This window comes from Lichenostomus cassidix, chromosome 1Aa, assembly GCF_008360975.1.
Source record: "Lichenostomus cassidix isolate B80296 chromosome 1Aa, HeHo_3.0, whole genome shotgun sequence".
In the NCBI taxonomy this organism is placed as follows: domain Eukaryota; kingdom Metazoa; phylum Chordata; class Aves; order Passeriformes; family Meliphagidae; genus Lichenostomus; species Lichenostomus cassidix.
The window spans coordinates 53,207,743-53,229,664 of NC_139480.1; the positions used below are offsets into that span (position 1 = coordinate 53,207,743).

Below are 21,922 nucleotides of genomic sequence, written 5' to 3' on the forward strand. Positions count from 1 at the left end.
TACCTTGCCCAGTCATCAAAGTCCTCATGATTTTCAAAGATCATAGTGAATAACCTAGTTAAGACATAGATTACTGCCTGATCCTCAGATCCTCAGTCTCAAAGACCTATGTAATTATGTTGTGCTTTGCACCATATCTCAGTTCCTATTAAACTGGTTTGGATCTTAGTTCAGATTGAACCAGCCTGCCAAAAATGAATAATAAAGGTTCTAAAATTTGCCTGATTTTGACCAATACTCTTAAAATCATATCATGTTCTTTTGTTAAGGAGATAAATTTAAGTCACAAGTATTTGCTTTATGAAATAATTGGCTTTAGAAACTCCCAAGCAAACAGATTTTATTAGAAGTTGTATTTTAAATGGTTATGTTTACTTGTTTCATAGAAGCTGAAAATCAGGCTTTCAGAAATATTCTCAAACCATTACACACATGTTCAGAGTTTCAGGCGTTTAATACTATTTGAAGCCAAATAAATCCTGTCTGGTGTGACTCCTCTTTTTAAGAGAGTGACCTGTTGCCAGCTGGTGGAGATTCTGCTGTAGTTCAGAAGCTTCAGAAGTAGAACCTGAAGAACTGGTCTTTCTCTTCTACACCATTGCAGACACAGAAGTAACTTCACCTGGTAACTAAGTCAGTGTTCCTGATCCAGTGCTGAAGGACCAATAGCTCAAGCTTGTGCTTTTTAATTGAGTATTTTAATATCCAGAAGCAGTGTGTATCCCATAGTGCAGTGGACTAATATTAAAGCAACAGTCCTAATGGAGTAAATCATAGCATATTGTTAATGATTTTAGTTATTTCTTGTCTGTGGATCCATTGAGCAGATACACAAGAGATTGTTCCAGAATTAGGAGCTTCCACTGGAAAAATACAATGTAATCTCTCCCAGACCACCTTAAATAAATAGATGTCCTTTTCTTCAGATCCTTGTTTTTGCCTGAATTTTCTGGTAGCAATTCAATAAGGATGTAGATGGGGCTATAAACATCACTTTAAATTAAGAGTAAAGTCTAATATTTTCAAATTACAAGCTTTGTCATAACTCTGAAGGAATCTAAATGTCAGTAACATGATGCTGCTTTACTTGTGTCTTCCACTTCTTTATTCTGCTACCTTGTCAGAGCAAAAAAAACTAACAAAAATGTGCAAAATGTTTGAAACAAACAAAAGAAACAACAAAAAAGGCTAAAATGCTGAGTTTGTCTTTCTCAGAGAAAAAAAAACATCAAAAATGGTCTGTAGCATCAACATCACTGTGAAGACCTGATCCAGTTTTTAACATCTGTTCTTTCCCTTCCATCGCTTCTCCAATGTGAAAGAATGGAAATAAGCAATTTGCTTCTGCTCTTGGCTTGAGGCCTTAAAGTTGTATTTGCATTTCAAATATATAGAGAGGTTTGGTAGTGGTGAGGTGAAGAATGAATCAGCATCACCCCTCTCAGAAACACAGGTGGTCATGCATTCGGTTTGTGTTGTGTGTAGGCATCAGCTCCTCTCTTTGATGTAGCCTCTTTCCCACATTCTGCTATTCATGTTTGCTTTCTTTTACCAATGGTTTCTCACGACCTTGAGTTTAAGGAATTTCATCAGTACATCTCTCCAATTATCCAAAGTGTTAGAGGTACTGTCACATGTCCTCTTGCTCACTTGGATCTTCATTCTCTTAGGAGTTCATCATGTATGAAAGTCAGAGTTGCTAGGAAGGTTGAAGGGTATTTATCCTTTTTGGTTTGTTTTACTAAATCTGTGTGAAAATAAGAAAAGCTGGCTTGATTCCTTCTATTTATACATAGAAATAACTCTTGTTCATTGAATGACCCTTACCCTATAGATTCAGTAATCCATGCCATGGGAAAAAAAAATTGTTGTGTCTATTCATTTTCACTGGATGTCATCCAGAAAGCAGAAATATTACTGCTTATGTTCATCTTGTGTTAATGCACTGCAATAAAGGAGTCTTCATATGCCAGAGTTAATCTGCTAACATAAGATTTACTGCTCTTTGCAGTGCCATGCCAAATGTAACCTTCGGCTCTTTTTCCTGAGTTTTAACCTTAACTCTTTACTCCTGGCTAATCCTCCTGCCCTTAAACTGTACCCAAGTTAAGAATTTTAAATGACTGGGAACGTTTTTCCTTCTCTGAAATGTAAAATTATTTGATATGTTGGTCTACAAGGATGCACACACACGTTCACATACAAATGGAAATGCCAGCATTGTCACTTGCAGAAGAATTCTTCAAGCAGAAGTTTCAGCCTCTAAGTCTATAAAATAGTCCTTCCCAGAGAAGTAAATAAAAATCAGAATTACAGGTGAGCAAGAACTACCTGAAAATCAGAATCTGCAGACTCAGCTGCATTTTCAGGAAGCTATTCCAGAAAACATGTCAATCCATTTGTTAGCTCTGCTTCCTGGCAGTTATATGCAAATCCATTTGTATACCGGTGGCTCTTTCTATGTGGTGTTCTTACATAGCAAACAGACATAAAAATTTAGAATCTATCTGGAGGACCATGTGTGAATGGATATGGACTCAGAGATCTGTCTCATGCTGTTAATGCATGTTTTACCCAACCCCTTGCTTTCACTTTGTTCTCAAGTGCCAGGAGCTTATTTCACAACTGATGGAGAAGCCTGTGCCAGTGTAAAAGAAAAAAAAAAAAATAGTTACACTTTCTTTTTTTTTTCCTTAAAGCAGTGAAGTCCCTCCAGAGGGCTAGTCTAAGTTCACCTTGAGGGCAAAGCACAGGCTACTTTAAAATAAAAATCTTTTAGTATTAGTAAGTTGAAAGATAAAGCCTGTTCTGTTCTGTGTAAATAATTTTTGATCAATGTACTGTTCTAAGGCAATTCCCAATTAGCATACCCTATAGCTGATTGTCAGACCCTGTCCATAGGGTACAATTGTGACACAGCCTGTGAATATTCAGCAATAGGAGTCTGTAAATCTGAGTAACTAATGACAAAGCCTCTTTAGGGAAAGAGGTGAGCTGAGTAGAATAATAGCAGTCTTGGGGGGCAGTGGGGTATTTTAATTTAATCAAATCCAGAGCAACTGAAAAAGATACTGTTAAAAGGACTTATTCTCTGAAGTAAATACTTCTCAGAAAAATGTACAGTTCAAACTGACGTGCTAAATAGGCATCCTTACATCCACTCTGTTCTGTGGATCAAAGCAAAGTTAATCATTTCCCTTGCCTTTTATCTCTTTTATGGATGTGTTTGTGAGTATGTGTGCATATGCATGTGTACGGTGTGTGCATGTGCATACATGAGTAACACAAAACAATGGCCATGAGGGAGGGGTTCTTGCTTTCTCTGTAATGAAGTTGAACATTTTTATTTTTTTTAATGTAGTGGTACCTAATAGTCACTGCCCACTGTAGTAAAAGCTCAGAAGTATTGCAACTTTCTCTTGCCTGTGTTTGCCCAGCCACCCTTCTACATACTACAAGCACTGGGAAATTTCAATGACACAGCTTGGAATGGGTTCAGTGACCTCAATTATGCCCTCCCACCCACTCCAAACTCCTTTCAATTTGCAAAAAGCTTTAAGTGGACAAAACCCAGATGCCTTTTGCTTGTAGTTCAGTAAGAACAGATTGGGCATGTAGATTCTTGTCAAAGTGATATATGTAGTTCATTTTCCATTAACTCTTTCTTAACTAAGGGTTTTAAAATCTCAGTTCCAAGTCTAGCACGCTGCTTTGCTTTCTACTGTTTTTAAAGTTCATTATGCCTACAACATCATTTAAAAGTGAACCTTAAAATGGCTCAGCTAGACATTGACAGAATGTTTAGTTCTGCTTTTAAGGGCAATCACTTTTTTTTCTTTTTAAACTTGTTTCATATGTAATAACCCACCCTATTGTCTAAGACAATATTGTCTAAGACAATAGGGTAAAAAACACTATCTAAATAGTGTAAAATCTGCGGTTTGAGAGGAGAAAGAAATCACAACTTTTGGAAATGATTTACCTGTTAAAACTAGTACATGGATCCTGATGACCTTGAGCTTGCTCCAGTTGGCTTGCTTAAAACTTATATTGCTTTTAATATGTTGTAATATTGCCCCAAAGAGCCAGTGCCCTTCCCCTCCCCCAGAGCATTTCATTACACTCCCTTTCTCCCTCTCTCTCTCTCTCTCTTTCTCTCTCTCTCTTTCATTCTGCAGAAACATGTGCTGTCAATAACGGAGGCTGTGATCGGACTTGCAAGGATACCGCGACAGGGGTTCGGTGCAGTTGCCCAGTTGGATTTACCCTGCAGCCTGATGGGAAAACGTGCAAAGGTCAGCCTCTGTTTGCTTTGCAATGCATCATTTGCCTTCAGCGGGTCCAGTACAAGATGTAAATATTCAGTTATTTAATCAATACTTTTTAAGTCTGGGCAATACCGGTATAGTGATTGCAATTAAGTTCATTAGCTTTCTCCTTCCCTAATTTTTCTGTATTTACCTAGTTCAATCATTTTTCTTTTTATTTGTTAGAGGGTTTTATTACTGCAAAGAAATGAAATGCAGAGGTCAAACTGCTTCAAACTGAGCAGAGATTTAGACTAACAACTCTGGGCTACAAAAAGCCTTTAGTTTCAAAGGATATTCTGATACCTTTGTGAAACCTCAGTCATCTGATGGTGTCTGAATTTGTCTATTCAGAAAACAAGTCACAATCCTCAAGCAGTACTTTGTTACCTGCAGATAATTGACTGGGTATTACTAAGGGAAGCCCGGTATTGCTCCGAAAGAGACCCAGACACTTGTTCATTTCTGCACCTTCCAAAGATAAATAACCAGCTACAAAGGAAAACCAGAATAACATTTATAAATGCATGAGTCTAAACCACACCGCTGATACTCAAATTTTACTGCTCCAAAGACAGCACGAGAACCTTGGTATTCTGCCTTTCATGTGTGTGTTGAAACCGAGGTCAGGGGAAGAGAGAGCAGAAAAGAGCATCTGATATCCCTGTCAGCATGTGTTCTCAGCTCAGGGGACAGGGGCAGCTCTCAGATATCCCTACACAATCACATTTTAATGGCACGGGAGTAGATTTGGGTACATGTTAGTAGGACCTCCTACATCCCTTAACCATTTTCCTATTTTCCTATGTATTCCTTTTGAGCTTCTTTGCAAAAGCCTTGGTGATGGACATCCAGGAGGATATTGCATGTATTCTTGTCAAAAAGAATATTTTTAATCATTCAGTGACTTAGCACAAGTTGACCTAACTTGTTAAGAAATTCTTGTGATTTTTATTCCTTCAAAGTAACCAGAAATGTCAGAGTATCTTCAGTCCAGGGCCTGATGTTACTTAAAATAGTAAAAAATAAACAGAAAATGTGTGGTTTCCTCCTGCTCCAGGCTGCAAAATCCCAGTGCTTGGGCATGATCCTATTAGTATTTATAGAAATAACAGTCCATTTGCCTGTTTATTTGAAAATAAAACATTTAAACTGCCATTGCACACAATGTTAATAGTTAAGGGTGAGCACACATCAAAACTCAGTCATCTTAGTTCAAGCCACATAAAAATAAATCTTCATTTTTACCAGCAGACTAGCTAAGCCATAGCAGAACAGTAATAGTGATTCCACCAAGTGCTTAAGAAGGAGGCATTTTAATAATGTAACATACACCTAGGCTTGATAATAATGTTTATTATTGAAACTGTGTAATGAAAAAAAGAGTAATTCTAAATTTAGACGTTTGGCCAGAGAACTAACATGAAACAATATTTATCTAATAATCAAGTCTATAATTATTCCTGCAGACAAAATAAAATATTCTACTGATCCTCAAACCAAATACCTTAGCTCTAACCTCTTTCACATTTTGCTTTTCCCCTTTTTTATGAGTAGAAAATCTAAAAAACAGAATCTGTATTTTTATGATGCTACTGATTCTTTCTTACTTTCTTTAAAACAGCAGCAACTGGAAATTAACACAGATTGTTTAATAAAGCAACAAACCATTTCTTTTTAACCTTTATTGCTATTTTAGGAAATACTCTTCATCATAAAATGGCAATATATAAATTTTGAATATAATTTAATTTAATTTAATAATATTTATCTAATGTATTGCACTGTGAGATTTCTAGGCTAGATTCTGCTCTCCTGAAGCTGAAGTAATTTTCCATTTAAATCCGTGCACAAAGGATACTGCACTTAAACAGACCAGTGAAGTTTCTTGCACAGCTTTTGCAGGCAGCCCTTAGTCAAAGGGGATGCTCTACAGGATTTGCATCTTCTGAGTGCAAAAGTGAACGTTTTGGTGGAGTGACACTGATGCCTTCTTGGCTCCTCTTGCTTATAGGTAAAGCCTGGAAAAGACCAGGTGGGAGAAAGTCAGTTTGTACATATTCCTTCCTCTGCATTCTCTAGGAAAGAAAAGAACAGGAAAGAGTGATCAGCTCAAGTTTTCTCCTTGGGATTTTTTTCTTCTTTGCTCCCCTTGATTTGACTGGCCCCCAATTTCTCATATACCCAGTTCCCTGCTTCCTTCAGCTACAATTTTACGTCTGTGTGGTAAGAGCAAGGGATTATCTAGTGGATGGCCTTTAAAGCATCTTCAGGGATCATGCAGCTGTCGTATCCTGTCTTTCTTGGGCACAGTTTTCAAGTCCATCGAGTGTCACAGCATGTCCAAGTGAGATTTCTCACAGAACATCATTTTGAGGGAGGTTATGCTTCTAAATATAGAAGAAAGATGTGCCATTGTCTATTAAAGGAAAGTAGAGATATATGGCCTGGAAGAAAAGCTGAGAGGAATTGCAGGGAGAATTAATATATTAAGTGAAAAATGCAGTTGCGGGTTGAGCAAAATGATTAATATGTTTAGGTTTAATATGGTAAATAATGTTGACCAAAAATAATGTTTTTATTGGAAAGTCTATGATTTTTTTACTCCATTTTGGCATCTTACTCTCTAAGACATCTTACATAGTGCAGCTACTGTATGAAATTATGTAGTTGCTTAGATTCAAGAGGCTTAAATAAGACTCAAAGAAACATCTGAACTTTTGAGTATTGCAAAGTGGACATAGTGTAATTTCTTAATCTGTAATTCTAGCTCACTTGTAGGTGATTTCCTCAATAATGTGCTTTTGCCATATGGGTGATTTATGGAAATCTACTGACACTTTTCTTCCATATTTTTTTACAAGGGAATGAGTTAAATTTTTTAAATAAATAAATAAAAATACTATTTTTCTAAATAACTAAAATTTCTAAACGGTCCTGTTCAACAATCAGGACTAGTTTGTTTTAGGCATTGTATAGACATGTAATAGGAAAAAAAGTTTACTGTTCAAAACGTCCACAGGGTTTTGTATAGTAGTTGGGAAATACATTAATTGTTCAGTATGAAAAAAAGGCAAGTACACATACAAAAGGAAAGACAAGTGCTTAAAAAAAAAAAAAGAGTATCGGCAAATAAACCCTTTTAAACATAACTAATTGTTCTATACTTAGTTTGCAATATCACATTCCACATTCCATAGCTCTATCACAGAAGCTGATTGGAATTTAAATCAAAGAGTATATAACTGAGTCCCAACTAAATAATCTGATATTTCTCCTGGCACTTTCCCAGTGTATCAGAGAATGGAAAATGTACGACTCCAACTTCTAGGTAATACAAGGAACCTGTCTTCAGTGGTTTTGGAAGAGGTTGACCTCTTCCATAGGTTCGGTGGGAAATGAGAGTTCATTGTACCTCAAAGAATCAAGCTCCTTTTTTTAATGCAAAGTACAGTCTGGTTTCTATCAAATGTCAATAAAATTGGGGGTGGGGGGGAATTGTTGTGGAGATAGTTTTAGCATGGAATACGTACAGGTATCAGCAGAGCACGTAGGAAGACTACTGATGTGGAAGATTGCCTTGCTTTCTGAAAAGTAAGAAAAGCTTTTTAATTTCAGGTTCTTTCTCCCTTACATACATTACTTACCTGATCTTGCAGGGAAATAAGAGCAAAAGTGTTTTCTGTGGTCTAGTTAGGATGATCTTCAGATGTATTAATGGTGTGTGGATAAAAGTTCATTAGTCTTTTGCTGTTTTTTAAAAATCAGACTTGAACTGAAGTCTTCCCTCAGTTGGCTTGGCACACAATGGAGAATGTTCCTTTATTCCCTTCAGCTGTCCTGTCAACTTGGCTCTTAATAAGCCAGACCATGGAGGCTTTTGACAGCTAAGAGAAGAGACATTCCAGGCAGAAAGAGTTCCATATTCCCCCTCTAATTAATGCTATTTCATTTCTACTGCCATTGTAACTGGGTGATCCCAGCTTGATGCTCAGTTCATTTGATGCTGTCCATTATTGTGCTGCACATGACAAAACAAGTGTAGGTCACTTCCTTAAATGCCTACCAAGTTATCCCACAGAATTCAGCTAATTCAGACAGAAAGCAAGCCTGAAGATTAAAAGACATTGAGGCTCGCGATGCTTATTGCTCATTGCCTCCAATCCACTTTTTAGTATCCCCTGTGTTGTGCATCCTTCCTGCTGAGTGACCTTCTCGTGGATCCAGCTCTGCTCTGCCCTCAGTGAGAAGATTCATCAGTTCAACGTTTTAATTATTCTAAATACAGCTTAGTTAGCTGATAAAGCAGGAGGCTTTTGCAAAAATCTTGTAGGGTTCAAGAGGAGTGAAGTCAGACTAGATTAGACCTAGCACAGATTTCTGAAGATTGTTTAAATCCATCTGCCATACTAAATCGAGCAATAGAGCTCATCTTCCTGAAGGCAGCTACAGGAGACAAGCTGAGCCAGGGAGAATTCTTCCCCCAGGACTTAAAATAGGGAAGAACTGAGAATGATGGCGAAAGATGATGTCTGAGAGAGACAGGGACTTTCCTTTGTGGCTTCTCTAAGAATGAATTAGAGCAAGAGGATGGGCCACAAGCTTCTAGCATGGTGTAAAGTGTAGGACCATGTGTATGATATGTATGCTCCATTTCTGCCTCAGGACTGAGCAAAGAAACAGTACCTCCAGGCACTCTTGTGCGCAGAATAAAGCGACTTCCCAGCACTCTGCGCCTAGACATAGAGGAACTGTGCAGGCTGCAGGCCTTGCTGAGCTCCTAGAGTCAAATGACAGAGCAAATAAAATTTTCAAGCAGGAGAAACTGGATTTCTGAGGGTCATAGAGCAAAGGCAGCATGTCAACTATGACTTTTCTATGAACATCCATTAAGTGCTGCCTAACTTTGCAATTTCCCATAGATATTTTGTAATAGCAAGGTGTGGATTATTTTGTTCAGTTAACTCTCTGGTTTGCATCATTTCATCTGCTTTTGATCATTTGATTTTCATCTTGCGACAATCCACCCTGAAGGGGAAGGAACTTGACAGTAGGATTTTGGGATAGTCAGTTGGGCTACTAAACCAGGGGGTTTAGTAACAACGTAATATTACAGGTTCATAATGTGCCACCAGCTGTGACTAAACACAGCAGGATTCATTCCTGTGCACGACTTGGGGGGGGGTGCCAAGCCCAGGTGAGCTCACAGACCTGTATTTAGGAGAGAGAAAGTTCCCTTGCCATCCCCACCCAGAGATGGTGCATTTTACTCCCCGTGTGACCCTAAGTCAGCCCTTCTTAGCACTCTGGCATATTTAACCAGCGCAGTGTTACGCTGGGGTTATGTGACTGCATGGCAAACATTTCTCCTTCCTGCTGTCTCATTGTCATGGTGACCCAGCAATGTGGTGGGCTCTCCACTTCCATGAAGCAGGCCCCCATCCTTCAGCATTCAGATGCAGCAAAGAAATGTGGCACTTAGGCGCTTAAATACCTGACTGTGCTGCGGTGGGAGTTTCAGAAATGCCTGAGTGTTGAATGACCTGTCCAGTAACTCAGCTCTGTAACCTCCTTTATCATTAAGCAATCTAGGGGAAAAAAAAAAAAAAAAGCAGGAGACTAATGAAAATTTTCATTTAAAGAGCAGCATCAAAGTTACATTGAAATTACAGGGAAATTTTGCATTGGCTGTACTAGTTTGACATAGTAATTACTTTTTTTTTATCTTGCTTAATTGCCGCCTGTTACAGCAGAAAAATGCATTTTAAATTAGTTTTGGATACACAAAAAAATGAAGCCCTGAACGTGAATTAAATTTGGAAAATGGAATTGTTTCTGTGAGAAAAGAGTTTTTTCGAGAATGAGTTTCAATGAAACAAAATATGTCATGTTTTGTTAAATATGAACTGAAAGGTTTCATTACATTAAATGCTTAAAATTAATGCTTGACATCAGTTTGGTATGAGAGTATGACTCAGATGTTGAAGGCTTCCCTCTCTTTTCATTCAGAACACACTAAGTGAAAAGCTCACAGTGAACAGTTTAGCTGGCCAATTTGGCTTCATTTCCTGGCTACAGAGGATCTGTGAACAGTTATGATTTCCTCCATCATTCCATTAATCGAAATTACTTTAAATTTGTTTTAGTTTTTTTCTCTAAATTGGATTAAATTGACTAAAGCACTTAGAATTGCATCTTGTCAGTCACAATCAATTCATATGAAACTGAAAATGTTTTCTCTTTTTTTTTAAAAGAACTCCAGACAGATCACATTTTCACTGTTTATTATTAGCAAGATAGAGTTGTTCATCTGGTACATCCACTATTAGCTTGCCTGAATTATGATAATACCTTTATTTGACTGTGATTGATTAGATAAGATTCGATAAGATGGAAAAAGATATTTTTTCCATTGTTGCCTAAATGCAATGTTTTTGCAGTAGGATTACCTTTGATAAACTCAGGTTTTGTTTGGTTCATATTCCTGATCAATTTGAATTTTTTTTAACATGTTAGTAAAAATTTGACAGTAAAATATATCCCAGTGCAAGATAACCTCTGTTATCATATGCATCAGTCAAGTTTATACCAAGGCAGATAAAACCTAAGAGAAAAATGCAAGACAGGCCCAAATGATTCCATGTGATTGACGATGATTTTTTTTTTTTTTTTTTTTTTGGTTGGGCACTGTTCTATCTTTCTAGTTTCTTTCCTTAGCTGTAAAGAGACTTCACTGAAAATACTCACCCAAATACAAAGTTTTCCGTAGTTGAATTTGTTCACATGCATCAGCATTTTAAATGAAAAGGAATTTCAGTTATCTCCTGAAGAGTTTGAACTTTAACAGTCATTTTGAGGCAAATCTGTTCACTGCTGTCTGACTCCTCCTGCTTGAATCCCCAGTCTGCTTTCTGTGCACCTCCCATCAGCAGTGTGTGCAATACCTGTGATGCTCCACACAGTGAAAGGAGTATCAGTGGCCTTAGTGTCAACAAGTATTGTATTGTATGTCCCAGAGCAGGTCCTGGGGCTTGCAAAAAGAGCTTTTTCCAGCTCACCTTTCTCTAGCAACATGAATTTTTTTTAACACACGTGAAAAGATCAGTTCAGCTCCCTCCACATTAGACACATTGAGTTTCTGAGGAACATAAGCATTATGAGCCATTAGCCATAACAAGCCATTACTATTTTCCAGTGCTTTTTCAAAAAAAAAAGAAAAGGAAAAAATGTGCATGCGAATGGTGTGAAAGAATAAACTCAAATGAAAGAAGCTGCTGACAGTCATCACCTCCTCTGCAGTTAGAGTGCTGTGGTACCACCAAATGTCAGCTTCAAAATTACAAGCAGCAGTGAGTTTTTAAAGAGGAAATCTGGCAAAGCCAGAAAGGGCAGAGACCTGCTTATCTTATTCCCTTTTCTTCTGATTACATTTCCCTTGATCATTGCACCAAGGCCATCTACTTATGTGTCATATCTCTATGAGAATTTAGGTAGTTAATAGAGTGATTGTACTTCTGCATTTAATACTGGTTCATAATGTTACTGCTTCATGCCAGAGAAATGTGGCGTATAGCACATTAAATTTTGTTAACATTCTGCTGAAATGGTGCCTTATATGCATAGTTTGGTTTGGAAGGAGCATGTGGAAAATGGTCCCTTAGTCAAAGCTAGTGACAAGAAGTGAGGGCAGCTTTTTCTTTCAAGCTGATAAGTAGCTTCTCTTTGCTTGCCGCATGTAAATGAAGGTGTCTGGGCTGGATCACCCTGGGATGTCCCAGAGCAGTAGTGTGCATGTTAGTTAGAGTCTGTCAAATTAACTAGGGGAAAGACAGGATTACTCTCAGCAGACTTTACCTACTCAGGTAGGAAGAAAAATGTCCAACTTCGCACGTGGAAAGAGGTTGAGATAAACTTGAGTGCTTAGACTCACTATGAAGAGGCTCACAGACCACTTCGACCATGATTCTTGGGAGTGGCAAGTAGTACAAACATTTTAAAGTAATAGCTCAGATACACTTCAGACTTTTTATAGGAAGATTTCTCAGACATTTCAGAAAATTGAATGCTCATGGCATTTCAAGTCAAGAACCTCAGTAGAAAAGGCACTAAAAATTGCTGTTTCATTTTTAAAACAGAGGTTGTCATCCTCTGGTCTTTGTGTAGACTCCACCTTCTGTGATTCCTTGTTTTATCCCCAAGGCCAGTACTGTCCCCACCATGGATACCCAGCTAGAATCTTTGTCCTCTCTGCTATGCATTAGCTCTCAGGGGACATCCAATTTGATTTTGCACCTTGTGCCTTTTACTTCTCTCAGGAATTCCTCAGTGAACTGTGTTCTAGAATATAGTCAGAAGAATAGGTGACCCCAAGGGAAAATAAGCACATTGGCCGTTGGTAATTCCTGGTGGGATTAGAAGTTTTACATCATATGGCTCAACTACCTCCTATTTGTACAAGCTTAAAGATGTGTGCTTTGGGAAATAACATGGGGCAGCTGGTGCCCTCTGAACTCATATCTTATTGCAATAACATGCTCCTTATAACATTGAAAGAGTCTAATCCCAACCTGTAGGGTACCCATTTTACTTGCCTTGAAGGATGCCCTGAACTGGGTTATCCTTTCCACTTCCCCTCAGAGTCTAACCAACAAGGAATACAGTGACTCTCCCTGGGCTGAATGATAGAAACAAAATGTAAGAAAAAGTGTTAATACAGTCGTGCAAAGAGGCCTGTTTTGTCCATTCAGATGTGGAATTCAGTGCAGGACAAATTCTCAGTCCCTCCCTGGTTTTCTTCTGTGTCCCTCCCTCTGAAAAACATCCTGCTCCAGAGGAATCAGAATGCCTTGATTTTTTTCACTTGCAGGCCAAAGCCAAATGACTTTGTCTAAGCCAGTCCACAAACTGTCCAAACTCAGGGCATAAGAGTTTTGGAAGTTAGATATTAACATATGTGTTGTCTTTTAACAACCCTTAAGTGTTTACTGAAGTGGTTCATTTTGGGCCATTCTTTCCCCCTGCTAGTTTTCTCCCTGCTTCTCATCAACTTAAGCCAAGAGTAAACTTCCCAATAGTCAAATCAAGATCTAGTTTTCATAATTCATTGTAAGCAACTCTACTTCCATCAGATTCCTTACACAACTCTGCTTTCAAGCTACAAAACTTACCCTCCCAGTGTTTGCAACTAGAAATAAGTGTATGTTCAAATATTAGCACCATTTGAGTTTGCTTCTCTCTCCATGTAAGCAAAGAGCTATCAGAAATTAGAAGAGATCAGATATAAGCACAATCAAAATAAAATGTATCAAAACAAAAAACACCTTTGCCCTGTCCATGCTGATCACAAGGTAAATACAAATCTTGTGGCTGAGGTCTGTCTTTTATCCTAAAAACAGGGAAAAAGTAAAACCAAAAATCCCATATGTCTTTGCATGGACAGAGGGCCATCCTTGCCTTGCATGAGAAGTTAGCACCTAAATTAATTCCTGAGTGTGAGACTGATGTCAAGAACGATAGTAGTGAAAATTTGGGTTCTCCAGTAATTAGACTAGTGCTTTTAGGAGGAACAAAAGTATTAATATTCTGTATATTTGTGATGCACAGATGACATGTGCAATTAAATGTTCCATTAAAATAGCTGAAATTTCTTAAAATTGCCTTCTGACACACAAGTTCTGACCATTTTGTAGTGCTTCTGCACAGTTGAAGAGTTTTGAGACCACATGCCATTTTCAGGAAGCAGGCAGGAAGCCTTCTTGGTACAGGCAGATTTGTGTGAATCCCAAACTGTTCAGCTGGTTACAGAATCCAGCAGATTTTCTGGAAAGATGTTGCAGCAGCAGCAAAGGATCACTTTTTCTTGTCTCTTCCCCCTCCCTATACTCCTCTTTTTCTGACAAAACCATATGATTTTAAAAATGGAGGCATTTGTGACAAACAAATAACCAAAGGCAGCCAGTGGGTGATTTAATGCTATGAAAGAATAGATATGTCTGCCTAACCAAAGAAAAAGTAACAAAACCAACATTAATCGAGAGGAAAATTAGGAATTTTGTCATGCAAACAGTGGTCCTGTTCAGGACTTGAGGACTGGCAAGACTTTCTGAGAACACACGTTTTGGAGAAGCCCTAAGAAGAAGGTTATAGTTGGACCCACTTAATGCTTCTACAGGGAAGTTGGTGGCACACGAATCAACCATCTGCATGCTGCAGAGATAACAGGTAGACTTGTAGTTGGTGAAAGAAGACACAAAGGGAATTTATTTGATAGGAATGACAAATGAGAGACTAAAGCCAAAAGGGAATATTAAATTACAGAGGTGGTTTTGAGGTTATTTTTGGTTTGCTAGGGCCCTAAAAAATATGTGAGACCATCTGTGTCCCAAAAAAACCCAAGTCATAAAGATCAGCATTGAGAGGGAAAACTGAGTAACAAGTGGGAGATTTATAATCAAGTTCAGTTTCTCAGAAGAGTTGCTTGTTTTCAAAGAGGTGGATGAGACTTGGAAATTGGATGACAGCACAAGTTCCCAGGTAGCTACAAAAGCATTTTCAAAAAGCACCTAAATGTGGATTAAAGAAGCCAACATTAAGGCCTTATTGCTGATGCTGCAGTCATTTTATGCTAATGCATCAATGTTATCCAGGACTCAAGACAAAAACCATCCAAGATTAATCCAATGTGAGGAAAACATAACAGCATCCAGCAGGCAGCTGTAGCAGCTCAGCAGAAAGCTCTGTGTCATGTCCAGTGAGAGAACCACAATCATCTGGGCCAGCACTGCTGCCCTGGAAACAGCTGTTTCAAGACTTGCTAAGACTGGGGGGTGACTCAAAATGAGATTTCTGTACTTTTTCCCCATTTTTTTTATAGCAAACAGGGATTTGACTCTTGTTGGTGCATGATAAGATGATAGTGTCTGACTGAGGAGAAGGTTCAGAAGAGCTGGTGGTAAAACCATAAATAGTGGAGGAGATGTTGGAGAGGGGAAAAGCTGCTGGTTGCCAGGAGAAAATGAGTGAATGAGTGGGACTTGGGGGAAGAAAAGATAGAAAACTCTTGGTGGGAGGTGGTGACAGTGATCAGAAGCCTAGTGAGGGGATCAGAAAAATGAGCAATTGGAGACTCGCTGAGGAGGATCTATGTGACTGAATGTTTGATTCAGACTTCCTAAGAGATAGTTGAAGTTCCAGACCACAGTGGTGAAAAATCAGATTTTAAACCCTTTTTTTTTTTTTTAAATTTAAGAAAAAAATAAAGGAAATGCAAATTTTAGATATCAACACAGTTGAAATTTGTCAGAAAAAAGAAATGGAATGGAAAAACAGAAGAGAGAGAGAGTGGAGGACAGAATCCTTCTAACTGGTGCTGCACATTTATTTAATCCAGAATATGTGTGAAATTTTCACTGCCTCTTCCCTACTTTTAAGCAAATTGCCTTTTTGACTTTTGGTGGGGTTTTGGGTTTGGTTTTTTTGGGGTTTTGTTTTTTCGGGTTTTGGGGTTTTTTGCCTGAAGAGATACAATTCATTTGTCTGCTGTAGACTTCTTCTTGACAGACAAATATAATATAACAAATTATCTTCCATTTAAAAATTGCAGACTTGGGTCAGCTGCCATGTAACTCATTCTGTTTCATTCCCTCCCAAGGGTTCCATCTATCCCCACAAAATAAATTCATGTGTACTAAGTTAGGGTTTTTTCATGACTAGGCAATATCCCTGTTCCCTAGAAACTTGCAGTTGTTATTTGTCTTCGTGAACCTCCCCTTTGAAAATGCCAAATCCTTTAAATTAATGCTTCAGAGGGTCATATTTTGCATTTCAGTTGTTGAAAAGACCTTGCATTTGTTCAACAATACAAAATCCCCTGAGGATCAACAACCACGCTATATTATGGAAAAGTGTGCTGTGTTTTCTGTTACTTGGGAGTTGAGTACTCACATAATCCTAACTGCCAACATTCAAAACCTAGAGTATTTTTTTCATTATTTTATCATTGCTTTTTCCATCATTAAATAGAGCTTGGGGGTTTTTTTATATTACTAGATCCTGCTCTCAGTGATGGATCTGTCTTGTACAGAACAGATCCCTGGTTGGTTGAAGTGTCTTCAGAACTTTTTGGAGAGTTAATTTTTGGTCAGCATCCAAATTTTTTTGATTCATTAAGAGCGATTTAAATTATCATGGGCTGATTTTATTCAACTGCCCCTTTCAGAAGGAGTAGCTTTATCCCAGGAAAGCTAGCATAGTTTCACTGTGATTTTAGAGAGCATCAATATTTTTAACTGTCCTTAATATCAGTTTTATTTGATTAAACACTTTTCCAGAAGCAAACTGAGATTCTTGGAAATAAGCACAGAGCTTTCCTGAGCAGATGGTAGTTCCAAGGGGGTAAATGAAAACAACTGTGAGTAAATGTAAATTGAGTTAATACACTAAATCTGGGGATTCTTGTGTCTTAGTCCAGTAGTGCAGTTATCTCACTTGCCATTTTGCTCTTCATTCAGATTATATGGAAAAAATATAAGAGCCAAGCTTTGTTTTTTAGTGACACCCTAGCACAGAGAAAATGCCCAGGGTTGTCAGCCCCACAATTTTGTCCGATTTACACCTTAAGAAACACTGTATTAAGTCCTTTATTCTTGTTATTGTGTGTAACCTGCAGCAACCCAGTTAGTTCTTCTGGCTCCTCCTGCATAAACATTACACATAGAATTATTCTGGTGGCAGTGGCTGTGTGAATAATTAAGGTAGGTAAGTAGTCAGCCCAATGTATTTGCAGACTTCTCTGTCACTGTTTTAACCACAGCCTCCAGATCTGCCTGTACTCACTCACATGGCCACAGGTACAGCAGTTTCCCAGAATTTGATGTCCTGTATTTTCCCCATGCTCTGTAAAACAGAGAGACATTCTTTGGTGTCCCCAGGTACACACGGGAGTCTTAACAGCACATTTACTTTTCCCTCTCCAGTGTTTTGTAAAAAGCATTTTGATTGACAAAAGCATTTTGATTGATAAAATGTTACAGGAGGAGGAAAACAAGTTTGATTTCCTGGGATTCCAGTGGTGGTTTATCTTTTCCTTTGGCAGGGAGGAGGAGTAGTTTCAGCATTTAGCTCAGCCTAGACAGTAAAAGACTATCAGTCTGTATCTTTATATCTCCATTCCCCTTCACATTCTGGTGTCACAGCCTCAGACAGCTTGCACTGTTTGGGTTCATAGCATTGCACTAACATGTTTTTAAGTTTAGAAAAGAATTCAGTGTTCAGCAAAAATTTTAAATGAAAATCCTTTCTTTTCACATTAGATTTAGTAAATCCCTTCCCTTTTACAAATGAGAAATCTGGGCCTAACCTATTATGACAGCATTTCTGAGTTTTTTCACTTGCAAAGGTTTTTGTGTTTTATATATCTAATTAACTGTAATAAGAAAATAATAGGACATAATGTTTGTTTTACAAGGTGATTGATCTCTTGGCAGCCTGGCAGACTCTTTTATTGATTGGTTGGTGGATAATGTCAGAGTGGATATGTCCTGGAGGAGAATAGCTGACACCTAAATCCATATGTGACAGATTACCATCTGTGTTAGAAGACAGGTTTCTTCGTGAAATTTCAAAGATAACAGGTGAAAATTGAGAAAGTGACATGAGGGAAATGTGTTGAAACCTGCCTCAACCTTTCTGTGCTCTAAGAGCATTTACACAAAGCTCCCTATTTTGTGGGCAGCCTGTTTTCAGGATGAGGGAGATTAAATTTTAATTACACTCATTCCTGTCTGCCCAGTCTAGATTTAATCCTGTTAATTAGGAAAATGCCTCGTCCCACAACGTAGCTATAAAGCTAATTAAACAGAGAATCTTCATTTGCTACTTGGTGGAACTTCAGTTCAGTAATGACTATCATACTTTACAGTTAATTAGCACCGTGGGAGGGAAAATGAGGATGTTGTTGAAGCGCAGAAGTCAAATTAGAGGTGCTGTAATATATGCTTTATTTCGTTTTGTAGCTATCTGATGCAGCCAAGTCACACACTATCCTACCTGCCTCAGTTTCCCATTTGTTCTACAAGAATTAATTAAATGTACCTCTCCTGCAAAAAGTGTTGTGTAGCTTTAATATGATGAAGATAAGAAGCTGCTGGCCTTTGAAATCCTCAAGTAGAAGGCACTACATAAATACAGTTATTCCTCCCTGAAACATGCAAGAGGCAATGAACTGTTCAGTGTCAGGTAGGGTGGTGGAACAGCAATTGTACTTCCTGAAGTAAACACGGCCCTAACGGTCCTGCAGACATTCACTAAATCCTCCTGTGCAAAGCTTTACCAGCGTGGAATATGCTGCTGGATCAAACCATTCTGAAGCCCAGACCAGAAGTTAAAAACAACTGTAATTTGTCTTAAAAAATTCGACAGCAAATGCCTTTGATTCACAGTGCCTTATTCAGTAAGAGTGCATTTTAAAGTATTGATCCTGGAAATACCAAGTGATAATTGACAATCCCCAATTTTACAGATGAAGTAAAGCACAGAAGTACTTTACCTTGCCCAGAGTGTTGGATAAATGCATTGTAAATGTGGAATTAGGACTTAAAACTCCCTGCAAAGTAACCAACCAGTAACAGCTGGTTTGATGCTTCTGGAGGGAACAGCAGTGCCTATGTTCTACTTTGATTTAGATTTTCTCATAGTGGCACTGATCCAGTGAAGCTGGGGATATGAAATTATCTTTCTACCTTAGTGAGATATCCCTGGCACATGTTATTTAAGATGCTATGAAATATTATATTTAGAGTATTGCAAGTGGAGCCTGCTAGCTTATGCTTCCATTAATCCTGAGTTTACAAGTTTTATTGTGAAGTGGCAGGCAAATATAAAAATAATTGCAGTCTGAGCATTGGTGGCTCTGTAATATTTGTGACACAGAACAGCATGTAGAACAAGGTGTTTTGTGCAAGCCTGTGCTGATTGGCACCCCAGGGGAACCTGCTGAGTTGTACACTGGGCTTGGAGTCAAGTGTGGATGAGTTTGTTTTTCTCTTCCTCTATTTCCCCACCTCTGGCATGGGCTTAGAAAGTTTTGTGGCTGCTTTATAAAATACTTTGTGGTCTGTATGCATCAGGGAATTAATATCTGTGTCAACAAGGCAACACTAGCTCCTAGGCTTAGGGGACAGTGGTGATTTGTAGAAGCATGAGAAAGGACAAGGAAAGAAAAGCAAGGGAAAATTAGGAAATCAGGGAATAAAAAGAACTAGCAAACTAGCCCACCTTATGGAAAATATATTTCTATTGATGCCCACTGTATACTGGTAATACCATTACTAATTCCAGCATGCTGGTTTTCATTATTAAAAATAAGAAGGTTATGAAGTTTCTGTAATTATTTTAGGTTGGTCTGGGAGTATATTATTTTCCTGGAGCTAGGTAGTGTTTTAAATCTGCAAAGGATTAGACAGACACAATCAGTTCAAATATTTGTCCAGCCTTTGAAAGGAGAACCCTCACTTCCGCCTGGGATGAGGCTTTGGAAATCTCCATCTCCTTAATTGTTCAACAGCTAAGTGAAGATTGCATGTTGATTACCCTTTCAGTTGCCTTTAAGCAGCTTATGTGAAATGTTAAGTTCTAAGTTTCCTAAAATCCCTACTTTTTAATTTGTTCCCTGACTTGTATGCAGCAAGGCAAATCTCTGTGGGTTTATATGTGCACACACAAGTGCCTACATGCACCCTGATCAGAACCAGCTCCTTCCAAATATGAATTACACTGAGCAGCACTTTAAAAGGGTGCAAATGGAACAGGAGCAGGCATTCCCGCTAATCTTCACAAGATCATGAAAAGAAAAATAACAGTCTGCCTGTTTAGCCTAGTCAAATTGTAGCTATGCAACTTAGCACAAAGCATCTGAATTTCTATACTTTTATTTAAAGCTGAAAAGCTTTTTTAAAAGCTGATTCCACTGCCTCCCTCATATTGAGATCCTCAGAAAAAAATAGGATCATCTATTATATTAGAGATATTTATTTCTCCTTCATTCTTCAAAAATGATTGCGCCCTCCATTCTTCTGAAAATATCTTCTGAGTGTCCAAAAGAAAATGGAGAATTTGGGTAAATAAGTGCAAAGACAGGGCATTGTAAAAGACTGCTTGGATGCGTGTGCCAGAACTGTGACTTGTTAGCAAACGCCACAAGGCTGCCAGGCCTTTGCTAGTGGGATTTGCTGCCAGCCTGGGCTTCCTTCAGCCCTGCACATCACATGGCAGGGAGTCGCAGACGCTGAGTGGAAATTCTCCACTCTGTGCTCAGCAAGACAACCCAGGGTTTGTTTCTGGGTTCACATGGACGCATAGCCTTTGTGATGGTGTTGCTCAGCTCCATCTCAAGACAAATAGGTGCAATTGGGGGTTTTTTTCTCAAATATTGCAACTTTTAAAAAGGTGTTAGCTACCTTGGTGTAAATCTTATCTTTGGGGGTTTTTTTGTATTTAATTACATGGGAATTGAATGAGCTAACAGAATTTTCTGAGCTAACTGAAGGCTTGAGTGCCCTGCCTGTCACACCATACCTTCACCTGGCATTTTTTAGCATCATTTTTAATGATTCTGTGATTTCTCATTGGACTGCATTTTCATATCTGCATGTGTCCCATTTGTACTCACCACATCAGATGGTATTTGTAGCAGATCATTGGCTTGTATGAGCAAGGTATCATTTAACAACATCAACCTACTGCATTAGGAGATATCCCTCGGGATTTTATTGCCAATGCACTGAAAGCCCATCAGACCTCCTAGTCTGAAATTACTCTCACAGCATCATCAGGGCATTTTAGGTACAACCCCCATGGAGGAATACAGTTCTTTACATCCTTTTGCATTCCTGAGGATAAAGGGGAGCAGAGCCTGTGGGAAGTTGGAGCTGTTCTGCAACCTGCATCACAAGGAGCCACTTGAGAATTATGTTTGAAGACAGCAGGTTTATGCCTCCTGCACAAACAGTCCCAACAATAGCAGGGGAATATTTGACTAAATAATGGCAAAACTGGAAGAGGCACCATGATGGGTTTCCACTGTGTATTTTTTCCCTATGTGAGAAGCAAACATGCTTACCCTCTGTGAAGTCCAAAGAGGCACTTGACAAAGTTGGGTACCAGTGAGTTTAAAGATAAATGGGGCCTCACCTTCTCACACAGTGGAATAATTTATTTTCACATGGCTCATAACAGAAATTATTTATAGCCAAGGAAAGAAAAATAGTGGGGATACAGACCTGGTGCAATTTCTATAAACCAGTTAGACGTGATACATGCGATTGGACACTGCTCTCTTCCAAGTGAAATGCAGCAATGTACTGCTCTCCACAGAGTGAAATAATTTTTACATGCCTCGTCAGTCTTGCTATGGCCATGGAAAGAAATACAGTGAAAGCAGAGACATTGGCACTGTTTATGTTATTTAGAATGTTTTTGCAGCTAACAGTTTTGACCTCTATTCTGTTTTGATGGTCCTGGTTTCAAAAGGTCATGTCATGTTTTCCAGTTAGAAGAAATGAATAAATACTTTCTTTTCCTGTGGACTCTCCCAGGTTTTACCCAGATCCTGGTTCAGA

The 21,922-nt window shown here is 38.5% G+C and overlaps 1 protein-coding gene across 5 annotated transcripts in view; it reads left to right on the plus strand.

Annotated features, from left to right (window-relative positions):
* SCUBE1 (signal peptide, CUB domain and EGF like domain containing 1) overlaps nucleotides 1–21,922 on the plus strand; it is a 181,067-nt gene that overhangs the window by 116,327 nt on the left and 42,818 nt on the right. For 4 of the 5 annotated variants that reach the window (XM_085048991.1, XM_085048990.1, XM_085048992.1 and 1 more), the window contains one exon: nucleotides 4,179–4,295. The exons of the other annotated variant lie outside the window; for it this stretch is intronic. In XM_085048991.1, the coding sequence (XP_084905117.1) occupies nucleotides 4,179–4,295 (117 nt within the window). The remainder of the gene's footprint in view (nucleotides 1–4,178; nucleotides 4,296–21,922) is intronic. 5 annotated transcript variants of the gene reach the window in all.